Source organism: Narcine bancroftii, chromosome 6, assembly GCF_036971445.1.
Source record: "Narcine bancroftii isolate sNarBan1 chromosome 6, sNarBan1.hap1, whole genome shotgun sequence".
Taxonomy (NCBI): Eukaryota; Metazoa; Chordata; class Chondrichthyes; order Torpediniformes; family Narcinidae; genus Narcine; species Narcine bancroftii.
In genome coordinates, this window is record NC_091474.1 from 15,902,439 (window position 1) to 15,924,565 (window position 22,127).

The 22,127-nt window shown below is 42.4% G+C and overlaps 1 protein-coding gene across 3 annotated transcripts in view; it reads left to right on the forward strand.

Annotated features, from left to right (window-relative positions):
* LOC138735754 (proto-oncogene tyrosine-protein kinase Src-like) overlaps positions 1–22,127 on the forward strand; it is a 151,065-nt gene that overhangs the window by 53,354 nt on the left and 75,584 nt on the right. For all 3 annotated transcript variants that reach the window (XM_069884110.1, XM_069884108.1, XM_069884109.1), the window contains exon 2: positions 13,729–13,998. In XM_069884110.1, the coding sequence (XP_069740211.1) occupies positions 13,729–13,998 (270 nt within the window). The remainder of the gene's footprint in view (positions 1–13,728; positions 13,999–22,127) is intronic.

Here is a 22,127-nt window from a genome sequence, read left to right on the forward strand (position 1 = left end):
TTTCGGCCCATGAGTCCATGCTGCCCAATTTTGACACCCCATTAACCAACACCCCTGGTATGTTTTTGAATGGAGGGAGGAAACGGGAGGTCCTGGGGGAAAACCCACGCAGACATGGGGAGAACGTACAAACTCTTTGCAGACAGCGTGGGACTCGAACCCTGGTCCCGATCGCTGGCACTGTAAAGGCTTTGCTCTAACCTCTACGCCAACTGTGTCGCCATAAATTATGATAGACGACTTCAAGCTAAACACAAAGATAATTTCAGATTCCCTGTAACACGTAGGAAGTTGGAGAAACATTAATGAATTTTTATTGAATTTAGCATGTTTAGTCTCATAATGACGCTGACAGATTGCACTGACCTGAAAATACTTTGTCAATGATTTTCATTTGTACTTGGCATCTGATGCGTCTCATGTCAGTGTCCAACAATAGTTGGCCAGCATTGATGGATTCCGGTTGCCCTGATGCTGCTTTTCTACGGTGGCAATGTCCCGGTGAAACCTCTCACCATGTTCGTCACTGACTCCACCAGGATCAGCAGGGAAGATGTCCAAGGGCGAATGCAGAAAATGAATTTTCAGTGACACACTGCACTTTGTGGTTTTGGATGCTTGAAGCATGTTTAAAATATGACAAAAAAATCACAAAAATAGATTTTATCTTTTTAAAAAAAAGGTGCGTGATAGGAAAATTTTAAGGTGATTTTTTTTGTATCCCGAAATCCATAAAAGACATCAAAAAGTGTTTAGGAAGCAAAATCTTCATTGTCCAGTGTTAGCTGAGGAAAATCCTGCAATGTTTACTTCATTTCACGGACTTGGAAGAATTGCTATTTTTCAATTTAAAACCAAAAGCTGTATTTGCCTCATTTTTGTTTAAAAACTGAAAATAACAGGAAAATGAGAAATCACCACTCACTGAATCAAAAGTAAAAATGGTGAAATTCAGGTGTGGTTCTTAGCTGAGCGGGAAAGTTTTCATTTGCGAGGCTCGGGGTGTAGAATGCGCTCAATCAAATACCCATTCTCTTATTAGATTCGTTGCCTTGCATGTCGTGAGCTCTTCACATTTTTCCCGCATTTCTAGTGCTCTTGATTTTAATCCAGTTGAAAGAAAAATTAATTGCAGGCCATGTCTTCCATTTAAATAGTATAACTTAAAGAATATCTTCAATTTATTGATCATGGTTTCCACTGAAGCAACTTCTCAGAAATTTTAGGCAAGGGGAAATACTGATGCAAGGTCCCACAGGCAGCAAATTGAATTTGTTTCAAACATGGTGAAAGGTTTTACCAGAACATTCTAATCAGGGCAACTGGAATCCATCAATACTGGCTGACTATTGTTGGACACTGACATGAGAGGCATCAGATGCTGAGTACAATGAAAGTCAGTGGCAAAACATTTTGAGGTTGGTTGTGAATTTTGTTTACCTCACATAAGTCTTGAAAGCTCTGTTATTTAATGTATTCACTGTTAGATAACTAGATAAGTGGACTCCAAGGAGATTGGTGCTTAGCGACAAATTATCTCAACATTTTAATATTGAGATAATGTGTTGCTGAAAAAGGTGAGTTGTAGATGGTGCATTTAGCTTTATTGACAGTGGATGAACTTAATTTGCAATCGATCTTAAAGTTTTAATGATCTGAAATAGAATGAATCTTCCAGTGTTATCTTTATGGTAATTCAAATTGATTGCAAATATTAATTCTCCTTGCATTTCTTTTATTCACAACTTAAATTACCATTTTAAATTTGGAAGTTTTGATCAGAAATGTGGGAGTTTTGGTCGTAATTGGTTCCTCAATAAGGGAAGTGGAAAAATGTAGTCCAGGGACCTCTGCAGCACATTAAACTCTTCTCGGCCCGCATTACATCTTGCTGTATGCAAATTAATTCCATTTTCTGACAGTGGCAAGACTCGGTTATAACAGTGGCTAGGATGAAACAGCAACCTCTTTGTTGGGGATGCGTTCCAAGAAAATGGTGCGTAATCACGCTTCTCCATAATGCAGTGTCAAAGCGTCTGGACGTGCGGCAAGAAACGAGAGTTGAGAAACACGTTTTTGTTTGTTGATTTACTCTTTGTTTTGGCAGATTGTATATCATTCTGTGTCTCAAATTGTTGGGAGGGGGGGGTGACACGTGAGTTCTGTGAAAGTGAATTTCAGTTGCTGTTGGAGCAGTAACGTGGTGGGGAGCGCTGGGGGGGGGTCACCTGTATTTGGTGATTCCTGCAGTTGGAAAAGGCACTTAATATCCAAAGGTTGAATATTGTGGCGGGATAAAGAAGAGATATGTGTGTGTTTACTTTCGCATATCCACCGAATATTACAAAGTGCATCACCAACCATGATCAGCTTCCAAACTGTTCTTGTTACATGGGTAGATATGGCAGTCACCTTGTCAATAGCAAAATTCCAATAATCAGTAGAACCACACAGTTAAATCTGTTTTGAGGTGCTAACCTGAAGGAAGTACATTTACCAGAACACCTAATGGTTGGGGTGCAGGATTTTCTGTTCATGTTGAATTGGGACCTCAGCCGGTGTTTCAGCACAGCGCAACACTTGTCCAGTGCAATGCTGTCAGCGACGTCAATGTAAAAGGACAAGCGTACGTGTTTAAGTAGATAGCTTTACTCACTGAGCATAAATACAGTGAATGAGTGACCTGATACTAGTGGAGTGGAATTTGACAAGTGCACTTGTCTGACTCAACTCTTGTGTGTCAGAGCGAAGAGTTTCCTCAGGAAAAAGCTGCTTCAGTTATGAATGGGTACGCTGAAATATGTCATCATTACAAATTAATTTTAAGGCAGTTGTTAACCTTTTGCCCCTGTCTTCTGTTTCCAATTTTCAATTTCACTTCTTTTGCAAAACTAATTAATGATATGGCTCCCCCTTTTACCGTGTTGTTTTATTCCCTGTCCTTGTAGATCTCAATTTAAGATGTGCTTAGTGTTAGAAATACAATACCAACCAGTCAGGAAGCTTTCAGAAACCTTTCTCAATGTTCTGCCTTCACCACTTTTTAGAAAGCCAATTTATCCACGTTTTGTTTTATAGAAATGTTTCTTTCTTTCTCTAATCGCTGAGCAATGATTTTCTGATGTAAATGCCTCGTGTATTTGATGGGTTTGTGCTGTAGCAAACCTTAGCAACAAAAACTAAGTGTTACAAAGGGTACTTCATGCATGCATTGCTTGCAGGATGGCTTTTTATACCAAATTAGTTGCCGCCGATGGAAGAAGTTAACGTGGTCCTGAGATAAAATTCTGCTGCTCTATTTTTCAGTTGTGCTGGATCTATGCTCCTTGTTGATGAGTGTCTGATCACTATGTTTGCTTTCCCCATGGGACTTGCAAGATCATTCAAGCAGTGATGTATCAGTGGTGTTAAATAGCATTCAGTTGCAGATGCCATTTGAACATTGAGAGCAATTATTTCTTGCTGGTGTTCGTATTGACTGGTCACACTGGAACATCATCAGCTGCGCATTGACCAAGGAATTGGGGATAGTAAAAACACAATGCTGGAGAAATTCACCAGGTCAAGCAGTGCACTTTATATAGCAAAGTTGAAGATACATTACCAACATTTTGTGCTTTCAAGGTATGAGCAAGATATAGGCAGGCACCTGAATAAAATGGTGGGTGGGAAGGGCAGGGGGAGGAGCACAGTCCCACAGGCAGGAGGCAAAAGGTGGAGGGAGGGCTTGACAGCAAACAGGAGGGCTTGACAGCAAACAGGAGGGCTTGACAGCAAACAGGAGGGCTTGACAGCAAACAGGAGGGCTTGACAGCAAACAGGAGGGCTTGACAGCAAACAGGAGGGCTTGACAGCAAACAGGAGGGCTTGACAGCAAACAGGAGGAGGGGAGATGGCTCTGTGAATGGAGAGGGAAGGGGTGGAGAGCTGGAGGAAAGAAAACAAAGGGATGGGGAAGAGAGTGAATGGGCTAGTAAAACCAGAGAAGTCGGTGTTAATGTCATCTGGTTGGAGAGTGGTCAGACGGAAGATTAGGTGTTGCGCCTCCAATTTACAAGTGGCCTTGATTTGGCAGGTCAGGGGCAGATATATCGACGTGGGGTGGGGGAGGGGCGCAAAATCAAAACAATTGGCCACTGGGAAATTCCTGTTATGGATGTGGACAGAGTGAAGGCGCTCAGCCAGGCGATCTCCCCGTCTGCGCCCAGTCTCTCCAATTTGGAGACGGCCGCAACGGATGCAGTAAATAAATGACTCGTGCAGATGCACAAAGTGAGCAGACAGAGTGAAGTTGCTCAGCATTGGGGAATAATCCTAATAATGTGGCAATCCTGAAAAAGGCAGAAGTCTATGCTTTAAAATTAATCTTTTCAAGATCCAAACTGAAGCAGTGTGGGAATGATTAAAAGGATTGAAGTTGGGGAGGTGAGACTCTGCCTTTACAACTGTACAGCATGACTTCTGTGCTGTAAACGATGAATAGAATATTATGGCTCAGCAGTGACAGCTCGGACACTAGGTGTGTTCTTCTCAAAGAGAGTAACCTTCCTTGTCCTGTTTTTCAGTCTCTCAATCTTCCTATTTATTTTCAGGTTTCATCGGTTCTGATTATGGATTCTTCAATTCCTTCTGGTTGTACATTCTGAATTCAATGCATTTTTACAAAAAAAATGTCTTTGACCTCTCTTCAGTGTTTTGCTTGCATCTCATACTATGTGGTTTTGAAGAATTCGAATAATGGTTGAAAATAAAGTTCAGCAACACAAAATGCCGGAAGAACTCAGCTGGTCAGGCAACAATAGACAGTCAATGTTTCAGGCTGAAGCCCTTCATCGGGAATAGAAAGAATGAATCTGAATCAGGTGCGGGAGAGTTGACATATCAGTTAGAGCAACGCCTTTACAGCGCCAGCGATCAGGTCTGGGGTTCTATTCCCGTGCTGTCTGTCAGGAGTTTATACGTTCTCGCTGTGTCTGCTTGGGGTTTCCCTGGGGCTCTGGTTTTCTTCCACAGTTCAAAAAGTACCGGTGCGGGGGGTGGGGGGGGGGGGGGGAGGGGTGATGGTGTAGGTTAATTGGGTGTAAATTGGGCGGCACAGACTCCTGGGCTGAAATTGCCTGTTACTGTGCTGCATGTCTACATATAACCTTAACCATATAACCATTTACGGCTCTATGGTTATGGTTATATGTAGACATGCAGCTTTTAAAAGAAAAGGTTTATGGTCATGAATGTGTGTCATGAAATTTGTTGTTTTGCAACAGCAGTATGGTACAGAACAAGGTACAAAATTGCCATGAATTTCAGTGATCCTTCTGCTGAAGGCAATCCCAAACATGGCCATGCAGATCGGGAAATGATAGGTAACATTTGTGACTGGCACTGAGTGCGTGCTAGGTCAACAACAAAAATTTGTGTTTTAATGACACCATCAACATGAAATATTCCAAGACACTTAATACAAGTACTTCCACCCAATCATTTTACAAAAAATGACATTGTGCCAGATAAAGTGGTATCAGGAGAGATGATCAATGGGTTTTTTTCAGTGGGAGATTGTCAGAACGGACAAAAAAAAACTGTTAGAAGAACTCAGGACAAGCAGCACTTGTGGAGGTGAAAGATGCAGGAACTCCTGATGCAGGAACTCCTGATGCAGGAACTCCTGATGCAGGAACTCCTGATGCAGGAACTCCTGATGCAGGAACTCCTGATGCAGGAACTCCTGATGCAGGAACTCCTGATGCAGGAACTCCTGATGCAGGAACTCCTGATGCAGGAACTCCTGATGCAGGAACTCCTGATGCAGGAACTCCTGATGCAGGAACTCCTGATGCAGGAACTCCTGATGCAGGAACTCCTGATGCAGGAACTCCTGATGCAGGAACTCCTGATGCAGGAACTCCTGATGCAGGAACTCCTGATGCAGGAACTCCTGATGCAGGAACTCCTGATGCAGGAACTCCTGATGCAGGAACTCCTGATGCAGGAACTCCTGATGCAGGAACTCCTGATGCAGGAACTCCTGATGCAGGAACTCCTGATGCAGGAACTCCTGATGCAGGAACTCCTGATGCAGGAACTCCTGATGCAGGAACTCCTGATGCAGGAACTCCTGATGCAGGAACTCCTGATGCAGGAACTCCTGATGCAGGAACTCCTGATGCAGGAACTCCTGATGCAGGAACTCCTGATGCAGGAACTCCTGATGCAGGAACTCCTGATGCAGGAACTCCTGATGCAGGAACTCCTGATGCAGGAACTCCTGATGCAGGAACTCCTGATGCAGGAACTCCTGATGCAGGAACTCCTGATGCAGGAACTCCTGATGCAGGAACTCCTGATGCAGGAACTCCTGATGCAGGAACTCCTGATGCAGGAACTCCTGATGCAGGAACTCCTGATGCAGGAACTCCTGATGCAGGAACTCCTGATGCAGGAACTCCTGATGCAGGAACTCCTGATGCAGGAACTCCTGATGCAGGAACTCCTGATGCAGGAACTCCTGATGCAGGAACTCCTGATGCAGGAACTCCTGATGCAGGAACTCCTGATGCAGGAACTCCTGATGCAGGGTTTTAAATGTCATAAATTGCTTTTTTTTTTGCCCTTTACAGATACTGAGTTTCAATTTTTTCCTCAATTATGGAGCAATGACTTTTTGATGGAAATACTTATTACATTTAATAGGTTTACATTGTAGCAAACTTAACATTTAAAACTAATTGTTACAAAGCATACATAACTTGTGAGATGTCTTTTCATGCAACATTAGTTGCCATCAATGGTTGAAGATAAGGTGGATAAAATTCTGCTGCAATTTTCCAGTGGCACTGGATCTAGTTCCTTGTTGATTTGTGTCTGATCACTATACTTGCATGCATTTTTGTTTGGAATCTGCAAGATAATTTAACTGTTGGTCCTCTACCAACATTGCTCAAGTTTCAGCTGAGAGAAACTGAGATTTTCCAGTGTTCTGTTTTTCTGTGTGGGAAGATGTAAGGAGGGGCTTAAAGCGTCATGACAGAGGGAGAAGCTGAAGACCATTGGAGCAGGAAGCAGGGACATGACTGTTTCGATCTTGAAAGCACAAATGGTTGGATTCTGAGGAGCAAAGAGATCTGTTTGGCTTGTTGGGGTGGTAGAGGCTGCAGTGATGTTTTGGGGTAGCAATTCTCTATAAACAATTATGAGCATCTTGAAAAAAAATTGTGCAATTGTTAAAAATAACCAAAGAAAGTCAGAGGTCAAGTAGGCATGGAATTAGTCAATTATGACTCGAATTCTAAGTGGGGTAGAAGATGGAAAAATGGCAGCAAATTACATCAACAGTGATGAAGTGTTTTGAAAGGCTAATGATGAAGCAGATCAACTCCTGTCTGAGCAGTGATACATATCCATTCCAGTTCACCTATCATAGAAACAGGTCTATGGAAGATGCCATCTCACTGGCTCTACGCAAAGCCTGGGAACACCTGGACAGTAAAGATGCATACATCAGGATGCTCTTTATCCACTACAGTTTGGCATTTAACACCATCATCCCCTCAAAATTAATTAGCAAACTCCAAGACCTGGGAGTTAACACCCCACTGTGCAATTGGATCATGGATTTTCTCACCTCCAGAACACAATCAGTGAAGATTGGTAAGAACATCTATGCAATCTCCATCATGGCTGTGTTCTTAGCCCCTTGTTCTACTCACTTTACACCTATGACTGTGTGGCTCAGTATGTCAATAACACCATCTATAAATTTGCTGACAATACCATGGTAGTGGGTTGTATAATAGATAGAGATTGAAAACTTGGCTGAATGGTGCATCAACAACAACCTTGCACTCAATGTCACCAAAGCTAAGGAGCTGATGGTTGACTTCAGGAAAGGAAAGCCAGAGGTGGACAATCCTGTGATCATTGAGGGATCAGAGGTGGACAGGGTGAGCAAATTTAAGTTCTTGTAAGTCACTATTTCAGAGGACCTTTCCTGGACCCAACACACCAACTCATCAGAGTTTGCAGAGATTTGGTATGACATCAGAAACCCTGGCAAAGTTCTATGGTGGTGTGGCAGAAAGAGTGCTGACTGACTGCATCACTGTCTGGTGTGGGACACCAATGCCCCAGAGCATAAAAGGTAGTGGACGCAGCCCAGAACATTGCTGGCAAAACTCTCGACATTACTGAGTACATCTATAGGGAACACTGCCGTTGGAGAGCAGCAGCAATCATCAAAGACCCAGACCACCTCGCACATTCTCTGTTCTTGCTGCTGCCATCAGGAAAGAGGTATAGGTGCCACAAGACTCGCACTACCAGTTTCAGGAATAGCAGCTACCCTCCACCATCAGACTCTTCAAGGATGAACACAATTGGAGTCTCATTTAAGGAGTCTTACATGTGCATGTTACTGATTTTCTTTTTAGTCTCTCAATATTGCACAGTCAGTTTGTTTACATTCATTATCTGTTAACAGTTCTTTGTGTTTACATGTATACATTGAGTAAAGTTTTTTTTTCTCTGCACTGCCAATTAGCAATTCTGCCATGCCTGCAGGAAAAAGAATCTCAGGGTTGTATGTGATGTCATGTATGTACTCTGATAATAAATCTGAAATTGGAGTAATCGACTTGGAAACTGGATGAGCTGAGGGAAGGCAGAGATAAAAAAATTGCAGATATAGGGATGAAGGTTTATTACTGGAGTTGATCGAGAACATAATTAGCTCTGTGTCTGCTATCACACCAAGGGAGAAAGCTCATTAGGTGCTGGAGTTCTCTAAGCAGATCTCATGATGCATATTTAAACCAGTGTTCTTACTACTGCCATGAATATAACAACCTTACAATATTGTTTGCATGTTTTGTATTGATGGTGTAGATTTTGGTCCTCTTCGACTATGGCAGCTCCCAAAGTAAACCTATTCCCTCTCCAATTTTCCCTGTGACCAACTTTCTCCATGTTCTCCTCAGCTCTGCCCAAAATACTCAGGGCAATTTCCAGTGGCCAAGTCACCCACCAATCCACAAGGCTGTAGAATGTGATGGTGCACCCAGAGGAAACCCTTGCAGTCACAGGGAGAACGTGAAACCACTGCCCAGAACACCATGTTGTTGGGGCTGTGAGGCAATAGCTTTATTAACCATCTTTTGTGCTTTAAGTTGCCGAATTATGTGATGGAAGACTGAACATTGTTTAAGGGCAGAGGACGAATGTGATTATGTGGAACAAATCATCTGAGCTGGCTTGGTACAGCAGTGCCCATCTTGAACTCAAATATTTTCTCAGATCATGCATGCACCTTGACCCAAACCCAACACATGTGGCTAGTCCCTGTTGGGATTGGGATAGGTGGCCATATGGAATAATTTGGATCAGGGAATGTAATTAAAGATAGTGGACAAGATGCAGTTTTGCAGATAAGTAGAGGTGAAGAGAGAAATCATAGCGTGCAGTCCAGAGGCAAATGGTTTCTGTGAAGGAGTAGAATATCTATTAATGCTTCCCCTCCTAATCGTTCCCCACCCATTGTTATTCCATCAGAAAATTACATTTGTGCTAATACTTTTATGTCCTTGCATTGTCTCATCAAAGCAATTGAGCCAAGAAACTGTGTATGTGTGTGTGTGTGTGTGTTATATATATATATGTCTGACATCAGACAAAAATAGATTAGCAACCTTTATATGTGTGTGGGGAATATAAATAAGGTCACTAATGTATTTTTGTCTGATGTCAGACAGCTGTCTGCCCACCGCACTTGATGAAGCGAAATGTAGTTTTACCCACATTAAACATTTATCTCTTTTACCATCCCTTTTTTAATGTATAGAACAGTATATAAAGGAATTAAAAATGAATTTGTCGGCCACCTCAGGGTATGGAGGGAGAAAGGATGACACCAGAGAGAATTTTAGATCAGAGATGGGTAATAGTTTTAAGCTATTACGTGTGTTCTGTGTGCTCATTTTTAATGTAGAAGGGCAGAGAGAATCACACCAAGGGAGAAAGCTCATTAGGTGCTGGAGTACAGGAAGCAGCAAGAAGAGATTGATAATTATGTTTAGGGAAATAAAACTGAAGTGTTGGGAATACTCCTGCAGACAGATCAGCTGATATTCTTCACCATTCTTGCTCAGCCAACACCACCACCACTTCCATTATTCAGTTTCTCTCGGTCTTCACCCAACTGCAGACACTCCCTTTTATTCTCTCCATCCTCCCCTCTCTCTGCAACTTAAAGATTCAATATACTTCTATGTATTTAAAAAATAGATGTCGTAATACTTTTAACATACTATTATTGTCAGGCAATAAAACAGAAACTGTAGTGTTACACCAAATTTCCTTTAGACTTCTGCAAGGTAGAGAAAGGGTCGCCATTAGTATTGCCCGGCACCCCTTATAGTAAGAGAAAGAAAAGTGCAAGAGGGAGTCACTGAGTGCCCGTGGATTCGCCTCCAGCGTTTCCACATCCTTGGCAGCTGCACAGACCCTTGTTCTATTTATTGGCAATCAGAGCTCCAGGTCCGAATTTTCAAAACGTTTAGGAAGCTTTCAGTGCTCCAGGCCCTCTGGGAGCCCTTGCCCTCAGCTCCTTCTCGAATCTCGGTTCCGATACCTGGTCCCATGAGCCAGTCTCCAGCAGCCCGCAGCCTGCGTGGGTTCTTCAGCCGCTGAGTCCCTCGCTGGTCTGCTGCCTTGGTAACTGACCTGTAGAGTCATCTCCTCTGCTCATCCTTCTCAGCAGGGATTGTTTCTCCTGGTTTCTGGTGCCCTGCTGTTTTAAGTCCACTGCTTCCCAGAGTCTGCAACCCTTCATGGCTTCTGCTCAGCACAGACGCCGCCATCTTGGGCACAGGGCTCACAGTCATGGGACTTTAGATTAAAAACACCCTCAGCTCCTTGAACGGGCCATTTAAAGCCTGGACAGAGCCGTTGGCATTAAGACCGATCAGTTGGACCCATATAACCATATAACCATTTACAGCACGGAAACGGGCCATGTTGGCCCTTCAAGTCCGTACCGGTTCACTTGAACAACTCTACTTCTCTTCCTTGTATCTGTGTCTCTTCTGACTTTCTTGTTGAGCTGCTTGCCTCAGTTTGTTGGGTGTTTTTTTTTTTTTGCATAGCTTCTTGTTGTTGGTCCTCTTCTTCTGGGCTAGTTATCTGTTAGGCTTCCTGTTGCTGTTTTTCTTTCTTATCACTCCCTTTCCTGTTGCTTTTCTCTTCTTCCAGCTGAGAGCCCTGCTGTCGGGCATCTCTCAGCTAGTCGCACTGTGTAATTTCACTCCACAGCTGGGCCACCCTCCCGTCGGTGTTTTCCTTTTCCTTGGTTTGCGCATTGCCCACTCGTGATTCGTCGCGCATGCGCAGTTGCGCACTTCTGTTTCTGCGGAGGAGCATTGTGTGCCCGCTCTCTGCTCTCCCCAGGTCCGCACCAGCATCAGCTTTGCCTTAATAGCATCCCAGGAAGCACTCCAATTTTTTTCTTTTTGATGTGTTTAATTTTTAATGCTGCCAAGTTGTATTGAAAGCTCATCAACATGAAATATGAACTCGCTTACTCCCTTCCCAGATGGTGCCTAATCTGAGTATTTACAGCAATTTTGTTCTCTGATTAATTTAAGGGGTATCCTTTGCCAAACAAAGTACTGACGATTTTTCGAAGTTACGATGGGATGTTAACGATACACATTCTTATGAAAATATCCGTACATAGTCATTTGGTACTGTAGTTTCACAATTTGTTGATTGGTCGTTATCGCTATATTTTATGATTAAAATTAGGTTTTTTTTCAGTGTAGAATAAAAGGTGTTCAACATTTAATTGTAAAATAGGCTTTGTTTTAGATAAATTTGCCAGTTGTAAGCTACGCAAGCGTCCGAGCACGTTTAAAGTAGGCTAGACTACAATGTTCAGTCGATGCGGTACTGTATTTCTTTTCGACATGATTTTTCCACTTACGGTGAGTTTTTCGGAATGTCACCCCATCATAATATTGGATCCTGTGGGAATTTAACCCCCATTATTTGTTCCAACATTTCTAACCAAAAAGGTTGAACTTCAGGACCCTGCCAAGTCGAATGCAAAAATGAATCAATTTCCTGACCCCATCTAAAACATAAATCTGAAGAAGTCTGGTTCAATTTTTTTTTTAATTTTTGTGGTGTCAAATACAACTGATGAATAAAATTATATTGTTCCAGTCTATATATCACATTTATTGTACTTTTCATATTTTCTCTACATAACTCAATCGAATCCCATTCGTCTATTTGTTTATTTAAATCTACTTCCCATCTTTGTCGAGATTTATGAACCCCTACTTTTCGGGCTTTTTTTTTTGCAGTCATCACTGAAATACATTTCTTTATATACAACAATGATTCTAATTCTGTCCCACTGGCAATAACTGCTCTTGACCAAATTTTTCACATTAAAAATTCCACAACCTGATAATAACCAAGTCTAGTATTCTCAGGTACCTTGAACTTCTCCTTCAGCATTTTCTCCTACATCGATGAAGGTCTCAATCCCGAAACGTTGGTTATGTTACATAGAGGACGCTGCTTGACCTGCTAAGCTTCTCCAGCTTTTTGTGTTTTTATTTTAACCACGGTGCCGACAGATGTTTATGATTTACTTCATGGTTCACGAGTCTGCTTTCAAAAGTTAATTGTGTCTTAGCATTAAAACATTTAAATCTACCCCTCTGAGTGAATGTGCATCTGCCTTCATGTGTTTATGCATGCGTGGATGTGGATATCACCCGTAACAGTAATGTTTCTGTCTTGACTTTACTGCCTCCTGGATTTAAGGTCAACAAAATTGGTTTGTCTGCAGTCAAAAATGGGCTAGACCAGTTGAGAATGATCTTTAACAATCTGTAGTGAGCTATATATACATTTTACGCCATTCTACTATTTTTGTGATTGCCTTTAATGAGAAGTTTAAAAAAAAATCATGGTATATTTAATGAATAGAATTCAATTCCCATGGTGGGATTTAAACTTGTGTTTCTGCATCAATGGTCATGAAGTCAAGTTTATTGTCATCTAATTGTACAAATACAACCCGACGAAACAGTGCTCTCTAGTCCTTGGTGCAAAACATGCTGACACACAACCAGACATAGCCCACATACAGACAATCGATACGTACGCATGGCAACTATTCATCTATACAAATAAATAAAGATTGTTTCATGAATATGAGAGTCTCAGATGGTTAGTGTAAGCAGTTCCTTTGGTCAGTCAGCTTACTCACTGCCCGTGCGAAGAAGCTGTTCCTCCTCAGCCTGGTGGTGCTAGCTTTGATACTCCTGTATCTCTTTCCCCACAGGAGCAGCTGAAAGGTGCGGTGTGCAGGGTGGAAGCTCTAACTGCTACTCCAGTAGTGTGACCACTTTGCCATAAAAGTCTAATCTGTGCTTCCATATAACATTTTGGTTTGTTTTAATGTGTTATTCTATAAAAGTTCTATAAGAATGAAGTATTGTTATTCTATATCAAATGACTAAAATATTGCTCAGTAATTCCAGTTCCTGTTACCCACTGACGTGCGAAACTCAAGACTTCTCATTGCTCTGGAAAATTTTTTGTCTATGCTCATATTTATTTCAATTGAAGCTAATATTAAAAATAGCAGTTAACCACTTCAGTCAATTGACCTGTGATTTATTGCTCTTGAAACTATTAGTGATTATAGTTTTTAATCTGTAGGTATAACAATGGGGAGTAGTAAGAGCAAGCTGAAAGACCCGTCTCAGAAACCAAAGGCTGGAGACAACAGCATTTCATCCAGCACACAGAATCTACGCTATAGTCATGAAGCAACGCAAGAATCCCATTTAACCCCTGCAAAGATATCTAGCCTGGATGAGAACCGCTCCACTGTGACTCCGTTTGGAGGGACCACAGAATTAGCGTTATTTGGAGGAGTCATTTCATCAAATGCATCTTCACCGTCACAGCGAACGGGCCAACTAGCAGGTTAGTGTGGGAATTGGAGTGGTGCCAGTGATAAGGCGGAGAGAGAACTTTTCACCACATCTATTTGTAAACATTACCCTGCGCGACATGTGTAAACATCGGGAACCTTTCCTGTTTGCAGAGTTGATTCCCTAAGAACCCACATTAAACATGATCCATCATTTAATTTTGACGGGTTGCCGTGGAGATAATCAACTTTGGAAAGGCCACCTTTCCAGCTTGGTATTGGGGCTGAAACGATTTAATTCAGAGGACAAGTCACATACTTTCCGTGTAGTTCCTTGAATATAGAATTCTATGGGGTATCCTAATTTAAGATGCTTACATCTTGAGAGGATAGATTGAGTGAAACTATTCCTTTGGTGCAATCTGAAAGTTACATCGGGGTCCGTTTGGAATGGGACCAGAAAGTATTTCTTAAAATGGAGATGAAATTTAGAACTCTTCTTCAGATAACAGTTTAGATGAAATCGAATGAGACTTGATCATTTGAAAAATTGATTGATGGATTTTTGTCAGGGTTCCTTTCCTGGACATGTTGTAATACATTACAAATACAATATACTTTAACTTTTGTCCTCTATAGGACAAACAGAATTGCCATGAGAATTGCCCGGCACCCCTATCAGAGAAATGAGATATAGAGCATCCACAATTTGATTGAATGGTGAAGCAGGATAAAGCAGAGCAAGTTGATCTTCTTCATCAGTTGAAATGTGTGCCATTCATGCAAAGCACCAAACTGAGAATAACTCTTGATGCATGTACCTATTGGCATTGTTGGAAAAACATTTCAAGACATGCAAGTAGACTTGCTTAACAATTGGTTAGCTGTTGTTTGTGTGATCTTGCCTTATCCAGAACAGATAATGGATTTGTCTGCCCAATAGCAAATGTGCAGTGTGATAATTTCAGTGTTTGGGAGATGTGATTAACCTTTATATAGTCATCAGTTTGTTGTTTTGGAACAAACTGAGTCAGAAACCATAGAGCAGAAAATTCAATTTCTGAGCCAGCCATTCTCGGCAGCACTTATACGTCAATTAGCTTCAGGCTTGTGAGAGAAACATTGACTTCAGTGGCCCTGTGTCTAATTTTGCACCTGGACAACTTATGTAGACAACTCATTTGAATTATGGTGAGCGCAAGGTTTCCAAACAATTGGTACATGGTTTTTTTTACACCCTACCCTAGCTAAGTAATCTTGAGTTGGAACTCCCCATAGGATGTCCATGAGATTGGGGGTGGGGGGGGGGGGGGTGGTGGAGGGGAGGGGAAGTGAAGAGGAGAAAATTTTGATGGAGACCCTGTCCATCGTGGTCTGGTATTTCTTGTCTATCAATGTTTTAGTGTGTATAATTACTCTTTTGTGGCAGCCATTATTTCAGCGTGGGATGATCCTTCATTTTCTGGAGTGATGTGTTTGAATAGTTGCTCTCTTTTACAATTGACAGTAATTGAGCAAGGAATATTAATCAGGCACAGGGAGTATGGGGGGGGGAAACATTTGCAATTTTGTTGCGACATCTCTGCGGGTCTCTGGATTAGCATTAAGGGTGGCAACTCTATTATGTGAACCAGATGATTTGATCATGAGGTATTTAATTGCAAGACACATATGATCTCCTTTATAAATCTCATAGCATTTGATCATGTGCCATTGTGCAAGTATTTATAAAAAGTTATTCAATTTGCTCTGCTGAGTCAATGCTGTTAGGCCCCAAAGAAAATATTTACTTTTGCATCGTTGTGTGATGGAACAATGTTATTCCAAAATTACACAAAAGGCTTTGAAGGATAAGGAATGTTTAAACAAAATACTAACAAGATGAATTCATCACAGCGAATGTACCACCATTGTCGCAAAAATATGATCAAGAAAAGTTTCCATCCCATTCTGTGGATTTTTGCCATGTGAGTAAGCCAAATTGAATTCAAATTGCTAATTCCTAATTGCTTCACTTCAGGAAGGAGAGGCAACATTCTTGGAATGATGGACTAAAGCTACTTAACTCTGCAACTAAAACTACTTAACTCTGCAACTAAAGCATGCTGCACAATAGTGCAGGTCACGAGCTGAGACCTACTTCTCCCAATTGTCTGTGCATGTCTGCCTGGCTCTTCCATCATTTCCCCACCAGTGTTATTTTTCTGCTTTCAAGTTTGCATTTCCCTTATTTCCTTTTCTGTCTTCCAGCATGTTTGTGAATCCCTTCCATTTCTTTTTTTTTACTTCCTTCCTTCCTTCTCCTCTCCCAATTTCACCGTGCCTTCTCTCCTCACACCTGCCCTTCCTTCTCTCCCAGTTTGCTTCCCTCTTTCCCCTTGCTCACCTTGTTTCCCTCTCTCCTTGTTTCTTTCCTGCCTACAGTGGGAGGATTGAAAACTCAATAATCCAAAGGACAGAATCTTTGCCAATGTAGAACTGCACTATAATGAGAACTTAAAAAGCACAGCACATTCATTGGACTGAAGCTCAATCTAATTCAATAACAAAATCAAAAGGAATCCAGTCTCCTTTGCAGAGACCACTTTAGGATGGCAGTTGGCACAATGATGTTAAAGGGGTAGCGACTTGGATTTGAATTCTACGCTGTCTGTAAGGAGTTGGTACATTCTCTCCGTGTTTCCTCTAGGGTATCTGGTTTCTTCCCACCCTAAAAATGTCTGGGGGTTGTAGGTCAATTGGGTGTAATTGGGCGGCACGTCCTCATGGGCCCAGTTACCGAGTTGTATATTTAAATTAAAGATCTCGCACCAGCAAACTTCCTGGATCAGAGATTGAACCTGTGTCATTCCTAAATCACTTTTGAAACATGACCAACTGTGCTTAAAATATTTAACAATACAATGTGCATTCAACTGCAGGTTACGGACAAAGACTGTCACGTCAAGGACTCTGATTACCCATTGCCGCTTTTACGATGTCTGAACGTTGCTATTTGATTTTAAGTTTTTCTTTCTGATGCAGTAACCTTTCAACACTGTTATTCTGTGGAAACCCATTGCCTAAATGACTTCCAACCAGTGGCACTCACATCATCAGAATGAAGTGTTTTGATAGATTGGTGTTGAAGCATATCAGGTCCTGTCTGAGCAATGATATGGATACATTCCAGTTCATCTATCGTAGTAACAGGTCTATGGCAGATCTATCACTGGATCTGCACAAAAACTGGGAGCACCTGGACAGCAAAGATGCATACATCAGGATGCTCTTTATTGACTACAGTGTGGAATTCAACACTATCGCCCCGACAAAATTGATCAGCGAACTTCAAGACCTGGACTTTAGTTCCCTATTGTGTAATTGGATCCAGGATTTCCTCACCTCCAGATCCCAATCAGTGCAGATTGGCAAGAACATCTCTTCCACAATCTCCATCAGTACTGGAGCAGCACAGAGGTTCATACTTAGCCCCCTGCTGTATTCCCTTTACACCTGTATCTGTGTGGCTAGGTATGACACAACACAATTTTCAAATTTCCTGATGATACCACAGTAATGGGCTCTATAAAAAGGGATGACGAGTCAGCATGTAGGAGGGAGATCGAAAATTTGGCTGAATGGTGTACTATTAACAACCTCTCACTCCTTGTCACCAAACCTAAGAGCAGACCATAGACTTTAGGAAGGGAAAACCAGAGGTATATGATCCAGTGACCATTGAGGTATCAGAAGTGAAGAGGGTGGGAAAACTTATTTCCTGGGAGTCACTATTTTGGAGGACATTTGCTGGGCCCAACATACGAATGTCTTTGTGAAGAAAGCACGCCTGTGCCTCTACTTCCTCAGGAGATTGTGGAGGTTAAGTATGACATTGGAAACCTTGGCACATTTCTACAAATGTCGTGGAAAGTGTGCTGATTGGCTGCATTATGACCTGGAATGGGGGGGCGGGGGGTCCCCAATACCTCTGAGCAGAGAAACCTGCAAAAGGTAGTGGACACAGCCCAGGACATCACAGGCAAAACTCTCCCCACCATTGAGAAAATCTATGTGGAATGCTGCTGTTGGAGAGCAGCAGCAATCATGATTGGGGTGTGGTGGGGGGGCGGGGTGGCGGGCTACAGCCACGCTGTAAGACTGCTTTGAGGCCACGGACTGGAGCTGTTTAAGGGAAGTGGCCATCTGCAATAGTCATGTAAGCGTAGAGAAGTACACGAGCTCAGTGACTGGCCACATCAGCAAGTACATTGAGGATGTCGCTAAGATCAAATACTTCACAACAAGAGCTAACCAGAAACCATGGTTGGATGCAGAGGTTCTGGGCCCTTCTCAGAGCTCACAATGTTGCCTTCAGGACAAGGGATAGAATGGCACTAAGATCAGCCAGGGCTGAACTCTCCCATGCAATCCAGAAGGCAAAGCGTGGGTAGGCACAGAAGATCCACAGACAGCTGTGTGGCACTGAGGTCATGAGGTCCATGTGGCAAGGGATCAAGACTATTATGGATCACAAATCAGCCTTGAAAATTAAGGACAATGACCCTTCCCTTCCACACAAACGGAACACCTCATGCACAGTTTGATGAGAAGAAAGCTCCGTGTCTCCCTGATGAACAGGGCCCCTGCATAGCCGCGGCCTAGATGAGGAGCACCTTATTCAAGGTGAACCCACACAAGGCAGCAGGACCAGATAACATACCTGATTGGATACTGAAGGACAGTACAGGCCAATTGCCAAAGGTCTTCACAGACACCTTCATCACCTTACTGCACCAATTCATAGTTCCTGCAGGGTTCAAGACAGCCACCATTATCCCAATACCCAAGAAGGTGACAATAATAGGCCTCAATGATTACTGCCCTGTGGCACTGACCTCCACTATTATGAAATGCTTTGAGTGTTAGGTGATGTAATTCATCAAAGCACACCTCCAAGAGATGTTTGATCTATTTCAATTCACCTGTAGAAGAAACCGTTCCACAGACGATTCAATAGCCTTGTCACTTCACTCCATCCTGGCCCACCTGGAGAACAATGCTAAACTGTTGTTCATTGACTTCAACTCAGCATATAATACGATAATTCTCCAGAGGCTGGTGGAGAAGCTGCCATCGCTGTGACTCAATACCCCTCTCTATAATTGGATCCTGGACTTCTTAATGGGAAGACCACAGTCTGCTCAGGTAGGTAGCAGAATGTCGACCACCATCACGCTAAGCTCTGGGTCACCTCTGGGCTGTGTGCTCAGCTGCTCCTCTTGACGCTACTGACCCACGATTGCATCGCCAGATCCAGCTCCAATAGTGTCATCGAGTTTGCAGATGACACAACAGTAGTCGGTCTCATCAGCAACAACAATGTGTCGCACTACAGAGAAGAGGTGGAAAATCTCGTGAACTGGTGCAAGAATAACAACCTGAGACTCAACGTGGACAAGATGAAGGAGCTGATTATGGATTTCAGAAGGACCAAGAATGACCACCCTCCACTACACATCATCAACTCGGAGGTAGAGAGAGTGGAGAGCACCAAGTTCCTTGGAGTTCACTTAAATAGTGACCTATCATGGACACACATTTCCTCACTTGTCAGGAAGGCACTTCCTGAGAAGTCTGAAATGGGCAAGGCTACTGGCCACCATTAGTCTACAGGAGCTCTATCGGGAGTATCCTAGCTGGCTGTATCACAGTGTGATATGATTGATGTAGAGAAATAGATCAGAAGTCAATCCATAGGACAATAAGAGGATCACTGGAGTCTCCCTTCCCCCACTGACGAGATCTACCAGGATCGTTGTCGGAAGAGGGTGCGAAAAATCATTGCAGACCCCTTCCTCCCTGCATACAGCATCTTTCAGCTGCTCCCATCGGGAAGAGATACAGGAATATTAGTGCCAGCACCATCAGGCTTCTTCCCACGGGCAGTGAGAACGTTGAACAAGCAAAGGAACTGCTCACACTAACCATCCGAGACTCTCATTTGCACAAAACTGTTTATTTATTTTTATAGTTAAAGTACTTGTCCTGCATTTGTATTATTTGTCAGGTTGTGTGTCTGCAGGTTTTACACTGAGGGCCAAAGAACGGCGTTTCATCGGGTTGTACTCGTACAATCAGATGACGATAAACTTGACTTGAAAGTTGAGGGGAGATGTCAGAGATGTTTTTTTTTTATACAGAGAGTAGTGGGTTCTTGGAAAGCGTTGCCAGAGGTGGTCATCAATAATGAGGGCATTTAAAAGACTCAGACAGGCCCGAGGATGCAGGAAAAAAAATTAGAGGATTATGGGTGTGAGGTGTAGGAAAGATATACTACGTTGTTTCAGTTTATATAGGTTTGCAGTACATCGAGAGCAGAAGGGCCTGTATTGTGCTGTAAAGTGCTTTGTTCTAGTTTACAGTTACTGATAAGTAGAAATTCTGCCTGGCCTGCGGGAAAAATATCCTCGGGGTTGTATGTAAACTGAAAATAAATTTAAACTTTGAACCATGGCTTAAAAATAAAACCTCCAACAGCTTGTGTCATTATTTTGTTTGTGATGAACTCCTGGCAAGAGCAAGAGCAGTGAGCATTCTTGTCAAGGTCAGCACTTACTGCACTCGTCCTAATTAGCCTTTGGGGAAACTGGTGGTGAACTGCTCCCTTCTGTGGATGGGGTAGGTGGGGGAGTTACAGCTGTTACATCTTGTGGACGTGAAGGATCAGCTACATTTTTCCAAATGATTTTGGTTTTACTGATAGGGAAGAAATAGGAGCAGGATTAGCCACCAGGACCCAGGAGCTTGCTCTGGCCCTGCCCTTCATTGTAACCATGGCTGATCATATATATATATATTTTTTTTTGGGAAAAACCCAACACCCAACCCCAACCAACCAATTTTCCCCTGCAACTGCTGCAACCGTGTTTGCCTGTCCCGCATCGGACTTGTCAGCCACCAACGAGCCTGCAGCTGACGTGGACATTTTACCCCCTCCATAAATCTTTGTCCGCGAAGCCAAGCCAAAGAAGATATATATATATATATATATAAAATGCTCTGACCTCTACCATCCTCAGAGGTAGAGAATTATTTGGAAATTTTAACGCACGTCATTTTTAATTAATAGTCTCAGAAAGACACGTTAAAAACTCAGCCAGTCTCCCAGTATCCACAGGAGGTAAAGATATATTACCAATGTTTCAAAGTACAAACCAAAAGCAGGCAGGAAAGACTGGGGAGAGAGAGGGGGAAGAATGGGAGGGGGAAGGAGTCCAGACCTAAAGACAAAGGTATTAATTAGTTATGATAAGTGGAAATGTAAGAATTGATGTTGGCTCTGTGAAGGGAGATAGAGGGGAATTGGGAGAGAGAGGGAAGGAGACATGGTGTACATCCCCTTGTTTGTGACCCTGCCAATGCCAACAATGGAAGCAATTTCTTTTACACTTTCCAAACCTTTCAGTTAAGCATTGAAGAAACCAGTCACTCATCAGTTATCAACCACACTGATTAACCCAGGCAGATTCATTTTCAGTTTAGGCTGTCTTCAAAATATACAGCGTTGGTAGGTTAACTGGTATAGTTGGGCGGCATGGCTTTCATGGACTGAAAGGGGCTTCTACTTTGCAGTATTGTGAAAAAAATTTTTAAATGTGCCTCTCCGTCTCGTGAAGTAATTTGTGTTTATCTTTCTCGCATTAGCCATTACGTAAACTAATGTTGTTGATTGCTGTGGGTTAACTGATTACTGTGTGTGTTAGCAATAGCGATTCAGTTGAATTTCCCTGTGGTAGCAACTCAACTTGAAGAATGCTGGTAAAGCAGATACTACCATTTATCTTCATTTTAAATGATCCACAATGCAAAAATAATGAACAGTGAAAGATGAGATGTAATTTCCCCCTGCATCACTTATCCCCTAAAATGAAGATCTGTGGTAGAATCCCCTGACAATCAAATGATTTTGTATTTGAAGAGGTTTCCTTCGGAATGATTGATAATATAAATATGCAGTGATCAATGTAAAATCTTCCTCACAGCAACATTATTTAATATCTTGGAAGAAGGGAGTTGCTGTTTTGTGTGCAGCTTTGGTTTTTTTATATAAATTATTCTAGGCTGGGATTAGGTAATTAATAAAAGTATTCCCAAGTCAGATGGATTCCGACCTGTCATTTAAGATTCTCGCAACATCAGA